At 42.6% G+C, this 13778-nt stretch overlaps 1 protein-coding gene across 1 annotated transcript in view; it reads right to left on the reverse strand.

Annotated features, from left to right (window-relative positions):
- Positions 1-1319: 1319 nt before the first annotated feature.
- The window catches only part of LOC139228699 (procathepsin L-like), a 37702-nt gene continuing 25243 nt past the window's right edge, over positions 1320-13778 (reverse strand). The window contains exons 6-8 of the mRNA XM_070859963.1: positions 8273-8441; positions 6477-6594; positions 1320-1588 (exon numbers count right to left, since the gene is read on the reverse strand). Coding sequence (XP_070716064.1) covers positions 1489-1588; positions 6477-6594; positions 8273-8441 — 387 coding nt within the window. The 3' untranslated portion in view covers positions 1320-1488. The remainder of the gene's footprint in view (positions 1589-6476; positions 6595-8272; positions 8442-13778) is intronic.

Genomic DNA, 13778 nt, shown 5'->3' on the forward strand with positions numbered 1-13778 from the left:
CCTTGTATTTTACCAGTACAGAGATACATCCTACCACAGGGATTTGCTGTCCTGAGTAGCCTCGAAGCTCTATCTTCGATTTCTCCATCATAAAATCACTCAACTTGTCGAGGTATAGTGATTTTGGTACTACGCTCATGGATGCACCAGTGTCGATTTCCATGGGTATCCTGGTTCTTGCAATGTCGACCTGGATGACAATACTTCGCGAATCATTGTTATATACCCTCGTGTACCTGATGACGTGTATCTCCAGAACCTCGTCATCCTGTTGCTTCTCTTCAATGCTATGTAGTCTCTGGTGATTTCTATTTATAGCCTTGAACATCGCTTTACTCTTCAATCGACATGCCTTTGCAAGATGCCCAGTTTTTTTGCAGAAGGAGCACTCTGCCTTCACATATGAACAGTTTTGAGCAATGTGTTTTCCCAGACACCGATAGCATGACTTCAATGCGCTGTTACCATGGCCAGTTGCTGAGGCCTTGGGCCTCAACTGTCTTTTACTTTTAACCTACAGGTGATTCACCTTGGTTGTCTGACGACTGGAAATAGTACGAAATTCTCGGGAATATTGGTCTGCCAAATTCATCAACATAGTTGTCTGACAAGCTAAAACAAAAGTCAAGTTAGGGGTTGTCAACAACTTTCTTCTGATTGCTTCATTTCTCATCCCAGAAACAAAGTGATCACACAATGCTCGGTCCTGAAAATTTCTGAAATGACAGTGAATTTAAAGCTACAATGTACTCACTGATACTCTCATCATTCAACTGATTTTGTTTTCTAAAACCATAACTTTCAGCAATTTCCAGGGGCTCAGGACTGTTCTGCTGTTCTAACTAGAACCTCTGTCAGTGGCTTGTCCTTTGGCTTGACGGGAACAAGCACATTTTTCAGAGTTTCATACACCTCAAGGCCTGCTTCAGTCAGGAAAATAGCCCGTTTTTTTCGAACACGAACCAGTTACGATTTTCATCATCTGGTCTTCAATGATACTATTTGCAGTGAAAACCATTTCAAGCCACTCCACATATGCTCTCTGTCTCTCTGTCACCCAAGCTCCATATTAATCCTCAATCTAGCCATCTGGATTCTATAGTTCAGCTAAGTGTGCTTGTAATTTACCTTGGATTTTTAGCTGTTCTGAAAAAACAAAGAACCTCTCCAAGTCTTTCTGTTGTTTGGCTGGATCATCAACCAACAAAAATTTCAGCTAGGGAATCTGATTATCATCCTCAGTCACCAATGTGATATATTCTTACGACATCACTAAAGCACACACATTCAAAATGGCTCCAAACATCATGTGACTTTTATTATAGTTAAAGCAGCAGTAGCATTATCACAGTGATCCACTAGGTGGAGCAGTAGTCCATTAGGTGGAGCTATATTACATACATCTTGTAGCAACTTCCTAGCTTAGTCACAATTGTATCAAACTACAACCATGAGCTGGATCTGCGGACTGTGTCAGTGAAGCCGCCATTAAACGAGAGGATAAACTGCGTAAGAGGCAATGCCGCATTGATTGTTCATGTTCTTGGCAAGAAGCATGTAACCATTCATGCCCCAATTCTCTCCCCAGCTAGAAAGACAAAAACAAGGTTACATTAATTTACTACTTTAGGGTTAGCAGTTAGTCACAGTGTAGTGCATCAGACCCAGTGATGATTCTCACAGAAGTGACCCTGGTGCAAGGGTCAAGGATGTCTCGGAGCAGCTGCAGGGCATTCTGGAGGGGGAGAGTGAACAGGCAGTTGTCGTGGTGCATATAGGTACTAACAATATAGGTAAAAAATGGGATGAGGTCCTACAAGCTGAATTTAGAGAGCTAGGAGTTAAATTAAAAAGTAGGACCTCAAAGGTAGTAATCTCAGGATTGCTACCAGTGCCATGTGCTAGTCAGAGTAGAAATAGCAGGGTAGTTAAGATGAATATGTGGCTTGAGGAATGGTGCAAGGGGGAGGGATTCAAATTAATGGGACATTGGAACCGGTTCTGGGGGAGGTGGGACCAATACAAACCAGATGGTCTGCACCTGGGCAGGACTGGAACCGATGTCCTAGGGGAAGTGTTTGCTAGTGCAGGGTTTAAACTAATGTGGCAGAGGGATGGGAATCTATGCAGGGAGACAGAGGGAAGTAAAATAGGGGCAGAAACAAAAGGTAGAAAGGAGATAAGGAAAAGTGGAGGGCAGAGAAATCAAAGGCAAAAATCAAAAAGGGCCACATTACATAATTCTAAAAGGACAAAGAGTGTTAAACAAACAATTGTGAAGGCTCTGTGTCTCAATGCGAGGAGCATTCGTAATAAGGTGGATGAATTAACTGCGCAGATAGCTATTAACGGATATAATGTAATTGGGATTACGGAGACATGGCTCCAGGGTGACCAAGGCTGGGAACTCAACATCCAGGGGTATTCAATATTCAGGAAGGACAGACAGACAGAAAGGAAAAGGAGGTGGGGTAGCGTTGCTGGTTAAAGAGGAGATTAACGCAATAGTAAGGAAGGACAATAGCTTGGATGATGTGGAATCTGTACGGGTAGAGCTGCGGAACACCAAAGGGCAGAAAACGCTCGTGGGAATTGTGTACAGACCACCAAACAGTAGTAGTGAGGTTGAGGATGGCATCAAACAGGAAATTAGGGATGCGTGCAATAAAGGTACAGCAGTTATCATGGGTGACTTTAATCTACATATAGATTGGGCTAACCAAACTGGTAGCAATATGGTGGAGGAGGATTTCCTGGAGTGCATAAGGGATGGTTTTCTAGACCAATATGTCGAGGAACCAACTAGAGAGCTGGCCATCCTAGACTGGGTATTGTGTAATGAGAGAGGATTAATTAGCAATCATGTTGTGCAAGGACCCTTGGGAAAGAGTGACCATAATATGGTCGAGTTCTTCATTAAGATGGAGAGTGACACAGTTCATTCAGTGATTAGAGTCCTGAACTTAAAGAAAAGTAACTTCGATAGTATGAGACGTGAATTGTCTAGGATAGATTGTTGAATGATACTTAAAGGGTTGACAGAGGATAGGCAATGGCAGACATTTATAGATTACATGGATGAACTTCAACAATCGTACATCCTTGTCAGGTGTAAAAATAAAACGGGGAAGGTGGCTCAGCCGTGGCTAACAAGGGAAATTAGGGATAGTGTTAATCCAAGGAAGAGGTATATAAATTGGCCAGAAAAAGCAGCAAACTTGAGGACTGGGGGAAATTTAGAATTCAGCAGAGGAGGACAAAGGGTTTAATTAGGAGGGGAAAAATAGAGTATGAGAGTAAAGCTTGCAGGGAACATAAAAACTGACTGCAAAAGCTTCTATAGATATGTGAAGAGAAAAAGATTAGTGAAGACAAATGTAGGTCCCTTGCAGTCAGAATCTGGTGAATTTATAATGGGGAACAAGGAAATGGCAGACCAATTGAACAAATATTTTGGTTCTGTCTTTACGAAGGAAGACACAAATAACCTTCCGGAAATACTAGGGGACCGGGGATCTAGTGAGAAGAAGGAACTGAAGGAAATCCTTATTAATTAGGAAATTGTGTTAGGGAAATTGATGGGATTGAAGGCCGATAAATCCCCAGGGCCTGATAGTCTGAATCCCAGAGTACTTAAGGAAGTGGCCTTAGAAACAGTGGCTGAATTGGTGGTCATTTTCCAACATTCTATAGACTCTGGATCAGTTCCTATGGATGGGGGTTGGTTATGTAACCCCACATTTTAAAAAAGGAGTGAGAGAGAAAACAGGGAATTATGGACCAGTTAGCCTGACATCGGTAGTAGGGAAAATGTTGGAATCAATTATTAAAGATGTAATAGCTGCGCATTTGGAATACAGTGACAGGATCGGTCCAAGTCCGCATGGATTTATGAAAGGGAAATCATGCATCTTCTAGAATTTTTTGAGGATGTAACTAGTAGAATGGACAGGGGAGAACCAGTGGATGTAGTGTATTTGGACTTTCAAAAGGCTTTTTGACAAGGTCCCACACAAGAGATTAGTGTGCAAAATTAAAGCACATCGTATTGGGGGTAATATATTGACGTGGATAGAGAACTGGTTGGCAGACAGGAAGCAAAGAGTAGGAATAAACAGGTCCTTTTCAGAATGGCAGGCAGTGACTAGTGGGGTACCGCAAAGTTCAGTGCTGGGATCCCAGCTATTTACATTAATGATTTTGATGAAGGAATTGAACGTAATATCTCCAAGTTTGCAGATGACACTAAGCTGAGTGGCAGTGTGAGCTGTGAGGAGGATGCTAAGAGGCTGCAGGGTGACTTGGACAGGTTAGGTGAGTGGGCAGATGCAGTATAATGTAGTTAAATATGAGGTTATCCACTTTGGTGGCAAAAACAGGAAGGCAGAATATTATCTGAATGGTGACAGATTAGGAAAAAGGGAGGTGCAACGAGCCCTGGTATCATAGTATATCAGTCATTGGAAGTTGGCATGCAGGTACAGCAGGCAGTGAAGAAGGCAAATTGCATGTTGGCCTTCATAGAGAGAGGATTTGAATATAGGAGCAGGGAGGTCTTACTGCAGTTGTACAGGGCCTTGGTGAGGCCACACCTTGAATATTGTGTACAGTTTCGGTCTCGTAATCTGAGGAAGGACATTTTTGCTCTTGAGGGAGTGCAGCGAAGGTTCACCAGACTGATTCCCGGGATGACAGGACTGACATATGAAGAAAGACTGGATCGACTAGGCTTATATCACTGGAGTTTAGAAGAATGAGAGGGGATCTCATAGAAACATATAAAATTCTGACGGGATTGGACAGGTTAGATGCAGGAAGAATGTTCCCGATGTTGGGGAAGTCCAGAACCAGGGGTCACAGTCTAAGGATAAGGTGTAAGCCATTTAGGACCGAGATGAGGAGAAAGACTTCACTCAGAGAATTGTGAACCTGTGGAATTCTCTACCACAGAAAGTTGTTGAATCCAGTTCGTTAGGTATATTCAAAAGGGAGTTAGATGTGGCCCTTATGGCTAAAGGAATCAAGGGTATGGAGAGAAAGCAGGAATGGGGTATGGAAGTTGCATGATCAGCCATGATCATATTGAATGGTGGTGCAGGCTCGAAGGGCTGAATGGCCTACTGCTGCACCTATTTTCTATGTTTCTATGTAAATATTTATATATTCCTTGTGGCTGCATTAGAGACAGATTGATTAAAATGAGAGGCATAGTGTGACGATTCTGATCACTAGACCCAATCAATCAGACTGTTGGTAAGTCAGTAATCAGAGAAATTCTTTAAATTATTTAGGGTTTTAAATTGGAGGTGGTTTGTGAAGAAGGCTCAAATTGAAAAAGTTTCCATTCGATTCCTACTTGTGAGTGTAACACCACTGGGACTTTGGTCATTTCAGTCACTGTATGAAAATTGTACAGAATGGGACCCCGCACACCGCACTATTAATAGAACTGCGAAACAAGCACAGTTCAAGGAGCTTTCTCGGTGGGACAGCTGAAGGATAAGATTTAAGGTTTTTCCCAGGTGATAAATGCCTGATTATCACCAGCAAAATTTCATCATGACCCACCGGAATATAGGCACCAATAATTAGAAACTTTGTTTAAATGGCTGGTGTGTCCATTTTGGTAGGAAGAATAGAAAAGCAGAATATTATTTAAATGGAGAGAGACCACAGAATGCTGCAGTACAGAAGGACCTGGGGTGCTCGTACATGAAACACAAAATGTTAGCATGCATGAACAGCAAGTGATTAGGAAGGCAAATGGAACGTTGGCCTTTATTGCAAAGGGGATGGAGTATACAGGCAGAGAAATCTTGCTACAATTGTACAGTGTATTGGTGAGACCATACCTAGAGTACTGCGTACAGTTATAGTCTCCTTATTTAAGGAGCGATATAGTTGCATTGGAGGCAGTTCAGAAAAGGTTCACTAGGTTGATTCCTGAGAGGAAAGGTTGAGCAGGTTGGGCTTATACTCATTGGAGTTTAGAAGAATGAAATCTTAATGAAACATATAAGCTTCTGAGGGGGCTTGACAAGGTAGATGCTGAGAGGATGTTTCCCCTCGTGGGGGAATCTATAACTAGGGTGCATAGTTTCAGAATAAGGAGTTGCCCATTTAGGATGGAGATGAGGAGGAAGTTCTTCTCTCAGAAAGTCATGAATCTTTGGAATTCTCAACTCCAGGGAACTGTGGAGGCTGAGTCATTGAATATATTCAAGGTGGAGATAGACAGATTTTTGAACTACAGGGGAGTCAGGGTTATGGGGAACAGGCAGGAAAGTAGAGTTGAGGCCAAGATCAGATCAGCCATGATCTTATTAAATGGTGGAGCAGGCTCGAGGGGTCAAATGGCCTACTCCCGCTCATATTTCTTATGTTCTTATATCACAGACCGTATTGATTTATTAGCCTACTTCTGAAATAGAAGCCTTGAGAGCAAGGAGGGTTGGGATCCATCTCGTGAATTTTACCTGTTTTTAATGATCCAGTAATTCTGCACAGCTTGTCCTTCACCATAACTTCCATATCCCACCACCAGCACTGCATGGTTCACCTTGGAACTGCTGCACATGTAATCATGATAGATCCCTGTGTTGAAACACATTTAAGCAGATGATGAGCGTGCGCTGAATCTACCTGTACGACTCAGTACCTGTGATCAATTAGTTTCACCTGTCTCTGTGATGGATTAGTTTCCCTTGTAAATCAAGTCAGACACTTCCTGTTTGAGTCGGCCATGTGCAATCAGCCAATATCATTGAATCATAGAATGATACAGCACAGAAAGAGGTCATTTGGCCCATTGGTACCTGTACTGGCTCTGTGGCAGAGCTATCCAATTAATCTCACTTCCCAGCTCTTTCCCTGTAACCCTGTAATTTTTTTTCCCCATCAAGTGTTTATACAATCCTCTTTTGAATGTTACTATTGAATCTACTTCCACCACACTTTTAGGTAATGCTTCCAGATTACAACAACTCGCGGTGTAAAAACTTGTTTCTTCATGTCACCTGTTTCTTTTGCCAATTACCTGAAATCTGTGACCTCTGGTTACCAATCCTTCTGCAACTTGAAACAGTTTCTCTTTATTTACTCTATCAAAACTATTCATGACTTTAAATAGCTCTATCAAATCTCCTCTTAACCTTCTCTGCTCTAAGGAGAACAATTCCAGTTTCTCCAGTGTATCCATGTAACTGAAGTCACTCATCCCTGGTACTAGTCTAGTAAATATCTTCTGCATCCTCTATCGGGCCTTGACATCCTTCCTAAAGTGTGCTGCTCAGAATTGAACACACTGAGACCTAACCAGTGTTTTATAAGGTTCAGCATAAACTCCTCGCTTTTGTACTCTATGCCTCCATTAATAAAGCCAAGGATCCCATTTGCCATTTTAACAGACGTCCTGCCACCTTTAAAGATTGGTGTACATACTCTCTTTTCCTGCACCCCCTTTAAAATTGTACCATTTAGTGTTAAAAACACATGTACTGGATGCTGTGCATGTGAGACTGAACACTTTAACTTAACTCAGATAGTGTCAACATGTACAACCTGCGTGAAATGGAACTTTTGGTGGATTTTAGACTATTATATAAAGGAGCAGATAGTGGTATATAACCTAAATATGGCTGAATGGTGGGCTCAAAGTGGATCCCCTATGACCTGATGGTTCACCCCTTACTGACCTCCACAACAGTGAACAGCTAGTGAATTGTTAATGGCTGTTTGCTCTCCTCTTCTCAGTTCCTCTTTTCTTCACACAGTATGGATAATTTTGACTCTGGCTGATCGTGTAAAACCACCAATACCTGATCAGACGTCCGTTATACATGTCTCCTGATTGCCATTTCCACGATTGAAATTAAAACTGAGAGAGATGTATAATGGGCAAATGTTTCAATATCACCCACTTTACGCTATTGGCCAAAGTCAACATGACCTCCAAAGAGTGATCAATATATGGAATGGTCTTGCAGGTAGGGTATCAGAGAGAAACAGTTGTACAGGAGGAACTGAAATTGGCTGTCCTTGTCTCTAATTATGTTGTGATTGGGTCATGTATCTTTTCCCAGCTAAGAAGGTAGACAATCAACCTACTGGCTGGCCTCTGCAAGTGTAACTGACCCCAAGGAGATGTAATAGAGCAAATTGCTGCAGTATTCTCTCTCAGATTTTCATTACTTCCAAGAGGCTTCGGACAACAGCAGGAATCACAATCAGGAGCCCACAGTACAATTACGGAATCATTTCAGATAAGCTTTACCTGAATGGTAGAATTGGAAGGTTAAAGGAGATGCATCAACTGCAACCGATACAGGACCAACTAAGGCCACTGCCATCGCTAATGCTGGCTCACTGCCTTCAGGAATGCTTTTGTACCCAGTGCAATTGGCAGCACTGTACTGGGGGTTGTACCTGCAAGGCTGTCCGCCCTGTAACATAAAAGAATGAAGTTCACAGCCAGTAAATTTGATTTGACCTGGAACTTTGAGGTTAATGAGTCCGGATATCTCGGACAACAATGACAGCAACAACAGCAGCTTGCATTCATACGGCATCTCTGATATAGGAAGTGTCTCCAGGCTCTTCACAAAGGTGTGCAGAAAATCAAATGTCAGGCCAAAGAAGGAGATGTTAGGAGGGTTGACCAAACGCATGGTCAAAGAGGTAAGTTTTAAGGAGGGTCTTAAAGGCAGGGAGGGTGTTGGGAAGGCGCAGGGACTTTGAGGGGGGAATTCCAGAGAATGAGACTCAGACAGCTGAAGGTACAGCCCCTAATGGTGGAGCAAAGACAGGGGAGAAACAAAAGAGGCTGTAGTCTGAGCAATGGAGAATTACCTCAGCTGATTTGTAGATGTGCTGGTTCCCATTTAAAGAGGAATTCTAGTCATCGGTATCCATTTTAAAATCCAGGCAACTAAAATCATTATATGATTAATTTTTTTATTTTTTCTTCAGTCTATTTCTGTTGTTTTATTTTTTGTATTATTTCCATTTAAAGGTTAAGCTCTGAAGACAGCCTGTTCAGAAAGTAGTGTTTAGCCAGCCTGGGAGCTGGTTGGTCGCTGTTGCTCAGTGCCACTCCGGACGGTGAGTTTTCCAACTGTATTACAGAATAAAAGGAGCAGAACAGACACAACTGAAACAACACGATCACCGAGCAGCCCTGAACACTGTGGCATTGAGTTACTGATCCTGTGAATGTGATGGAGAAGGCCCATTAACTCAGGGCTGCTCGGTGAGAAATAGGAGCAGGATCAGGCCATCCGGCCCCTTGAGCCTGCTCCGCCATTTAATATGATCATGGCTGATCTGATCATGGACTCAGGTTCACTTCCCTGCCCGCTCCCCATAACCCCTTATTCCCTTATCGGTTAAAAAACTGTCTATTTCTGTCTTAAATTTATTCAATGTCCCAGATTCCATAGCTCTCCGAGACAATGAATTCCACAGATTTACAAGCCTCAGAGAAGAAATTACTCCTCATCTCAGTTTTAAATGGGCTGCCCCTTATTCTAAAATTATGCCCCCTAGTTCTAGTCTCCCCCATCAGTGGAAACATCCTCTCTGCATCCACCTTGTTAAGTCCCCTCATAATCTTATACGTTTCGATAAGATCACCTCTCATTATTCTGAATTCCAATGAGTAGAGGCCCAACCTACTCAACCTTTCCTCATAAGTCAAACCCCTCATCTCCGGAATCAACCTAGTGAACCTTCTCTGAGCTGCCTCCTGGAAACCAAAACTGCACGCAGTATTCCAGATGTGGCCTCACCAATACGCTGTATAACTGTAGCAAGACTTCCTTGCTTTTATACTCCATTCCCTTTGCAATAAAGGCCAAGATTCCATTGGCCTTCTTGATCACTTGCTGTACCTGCATACTAACCTTTTGTGTTTCATGCACAAGTACCCCCAGGTCCCGCTGTACTGCAGCACTTTGCAATTTTTCTCCATTTAAATAATAACTTGCTCTTTGATTTTTTTCTGCCAAAGTGCATAACCTCACACTTTCCAACATTATACTCCATCTGCCAAATTTTTGCCCATTCACTTAGCCTGTCTATGTCCTTTTTCAGATTTTTTGTGTCCTCACACATTGCTTTTCCTCCCATCTTTGTATCGTCAGCAAACTTGGCTACGTCACACTCGGTCCCTTCTTCCAAGTCATTAATATAGATTGTAAATAGTTGCCGTCCCAACACTGATCCCTGCAGCACCCCACTAGTTACTGGTTGCCAACCCGAGAATGAAACATTTATCCAACTCTCTGTTTTCTGTTAGTTAGCCAATCCTCTATCCTTGCTAATATATTACCCTCAATCCCGTGAACTTTTATCTTGTGCAGTAACCTTGTCAAATGCCTTCTGGAAGTCCAAACACACCACATCTACTGGTTCCCCTTTATCCACCCTGTTCGTTACATCTTCAAAGAATTCCAGCAAATTTGTCAAACATGACTTCCCTTTCATAAATCCATGCTGACTCTGCCTGACTGAATTATGTTTTTCCAAATGTCCTGCTACTGCTTCTTTAATAATGGACTCCAACATTTTCCCAACCACAGATGTTAGGCTAACTGGTCGATAGTTTCCTACTTTTTGTCTGCCTGCTTTTTTAAATAGGGGCGTTACACTTGCAGTTTTCCAATCTGCTGATAGAGTTAGATGAGGAAGGATGGGAGGAGGTTCGAGTGGAGGATAAATGCCGGCATGGATTGGTTGGGTCGAATGGTCTGTTTCTGTGCTGTATATTCCATGTAATTCTATGTAACTTCAGGGAACAGTTAAGAGTCAATCACACTGGTGTGGGACTGGAGTCACATATAGGCCAGTCCGGATAAGAACAGCAGGTTTCCTTCCCTAAAGGACATTAGTGAACCAGTGGGTTTTTACGACAATCCTTCATGTCAATCCAGCCAACCTTTAACAATACCAGCTTTATTTTCCAGATTAAAAAAAAAGGATTCCATTTCTCAAACTGCCTGGATTGTTAGTCCAAAACCTCAGTCCAGTCACTGAACCACTACACTACTGTACTCCATCACCTGATTTGATGATACGTTATGGTGAATCAGTGCCTTTGGGGTGAGGGGAGGCGAAAACTGGGAAAAGAAGTGTTGTGGATTATTTTCAATGTCACTCTGAATGTAAAGTGTCCACAGCTGCCTGCCCAGAACTCAGGAGTATGTCCAATCAAGGTCAACTCTAAGAGGAGGTTACAGGCACATATGTTTTACCTGTTGGGAGTAACTGGAGCAGAAGGTACTCAGAGAAGATGTAACAGAGAGTTTAAATTATAACAGATTAATGGGGTGAATAGGGAAAGATTATTTTCTCCGGTTGGGGAATCATCAATTATTAGATTGTATTAGGTTAGATTAGTGCAGAGAGAAGTCCGGAGAACTTTTGGAGCACTGAGTGCTTTGCCACTGGAATTAGTTGAGGGAAGCACCACTGCATTTTGTAATGGAAAAGCAGATAAATACTTGAAGCAGTGGGAGTGACAGGGCCGTGAAGAGCAAGCAAGGCAGTGGGATTCGTTTTGAATTGTATTAGCAAAGAACCGGCATAGAAATGGATGAATGTCTCCTTCTATGCTGAAATGTCTATGGTTCTGTTGTAACTGTCAGGCAAACTACCCTTGTGTCAGGAGCATTTGTTAACATTGATATGTAATAAGTTCCGTCCCCACCCCGACCACTCCCAATGTATTGGTGAGCTGATATAGTGCATGAGGGTAGAACAATTGATCTGATCTACTTTGATTATCAGGAAGATTCTACATCAGTGACTAATAGGAGTCGTAATGAGCTACCGGAAAACGGGAAAAATATAATGAGACTAGTGTTGTCCCACAGGGATCTGTATTGGGGCCTCAACTATTCACAGTATTTCTTAACGGCTTTGATAATGGCATAGAAAGCCACCTATCCAAATTTGCCAATGACACAAAGCTAGGTGGCATTATAAGCAGTGTAGATGAAAGCATAAAATTACAAAGGGTTATCAACAGATTAAGTGAAGGGGAAAATCTGTGGCAAATTGATTTCAGTGTAGGCAAATATGAAGTCATCCACTTTGGATCTAAAAAGGATAGAGCAGGTTACTTTCTAAATGGTGAAAAACTAAAAACAGTGAAGGTCCAAAGAAACTTCGGGGTCCAGGTGCATAGATCATTAAAATGTCATGAACAGGTACAGAAAATAATGGAATACGTCTAATGGAATGCTGGCCTTTATAGAGGACTAGCATACAGGGGCATAGACGTTATGCTGCAGCTATACAAAACCCTGGTTAGACTTGGGGCCCGAAATTGGTTGATGCATAAGGTCCGCCCATTTCTCGGCGGGATGCTGGCGGTGCATCGTTTCAAACCGCTGGCATACTGCCGAGACCGAAGAGGACAAAATTGGTCAAAATTGTTCCGGCATTATGCCGGAGGTATGCCAGCGGTCTGCAATAGGTATGTTACCTAGTCGTCGATCCAGATCGACTTTCTCTTCGATGGACGGTACGACACTGAACTGCGCATGCGCGATTTCCCCGCCCCCACCCCCGTTGTTTTTACAGAAGCGTTTTACCTGCGATTTCAGGGGGTCAGGGGTCAACCGCGCATGTGCAGTGAGTTGAAGAAGAGGGAGAGAGAGTGAGAAGGAGCAGCAAGCTAGTCGACAGGCAGTTACTTTAAAAACACATTGCAGAGTTAAAAAATATTCCTAACAACTAATAATTCTACAGTTTGAAGCATAAGACATATTTTACAAACCAAAAATCATAACAGAAATATTATGGAAATCTTTTAAAAGAAAATCAAAGCATAGGAACATCAAGAAGGACGGGAGGTTGAGGCTGCCCACCTTAAACGAGACAGCGCTACCTGCCCTTCTCGAGCATATTACAGAGAGGTACTCCAAGCTAACAAAGGATGGTCGTGGAAAGCCCCCACCAAAGGAGTACAACAGGATATGGGATGAGATCAGGGAGGTTGTGTCCTCCAAAAGTACCATAGAACGCACCAGGGAAAGATGCTGTAAGAGGTGGAATGGCCTGGTGAGGATTTCAAGAGTAAGTAATGATTTTATTTATGCACCCCCCCATGTAAATGTAGGTTCTGTGTCATACGGATGATGTTATTTACCTTAAGGTTACAGCGATGTATTCAGGCTTTCAGGCAATGACAAGAGGATCAACGCAGTGGGGTTTTTTTTGTGTGTGTGAGACCTTGTGTATCTGCAATGTTAAATGGATTGAAGATTTTTACTTTGATTTACTTTCCTTTCTGCAGAAGAAGACATCTGCAATAGCAGCCGATCAGCGGCGTACGGGGAGAGGACCCACAACCCAGGAGCCTCTGACTGACATCGAGATTCATGCCCTGTCCCTGGTTGGGGATAGCAACTGTGTCAGCACCGGCGTTGGAGCTGACCCACCCACACAAGATGGTAAGTTGAATAAAATGCAGTCTGTGTTGTAGTCCTCTCATGTCATGCAATGTAACTGTAACTATAATGTTGGCCTGATGTAATGTACGTTTATTGCACTGTAATGTTGGCCTCGTGATGTACTGCAATGTTGTGGGCATGTAACGCAATGCATATATGTATTGTCTGTCTGTATGCGATATGTAATGCAGTACTGCAGCAGTGGTGGACATTTAAGTAAGCCTGCGATAAATCACTGTACACTGTACTCATGTAACCCTGACCCCTCCCCTGGTGCCAAGCTTTTTTAAATGTTGTTTTGTACTTACAGACAACACTGACACA

The sequence above is a fragment of the Pristiophorus japonicus genome, chromosome 18 (genome assembly GCF_044704955.1).
Source record: "Pristiophorus japonicus isolate sPriJap1 chromosome 18, sPriJap1.hap1, whole genome shotgun sequence".
NCBI lineage: Eukaryota > Metazoa > Chordata > Chondrichthyes > Pristiophoridae > Pristiophorus > Pristiophorus japonicus.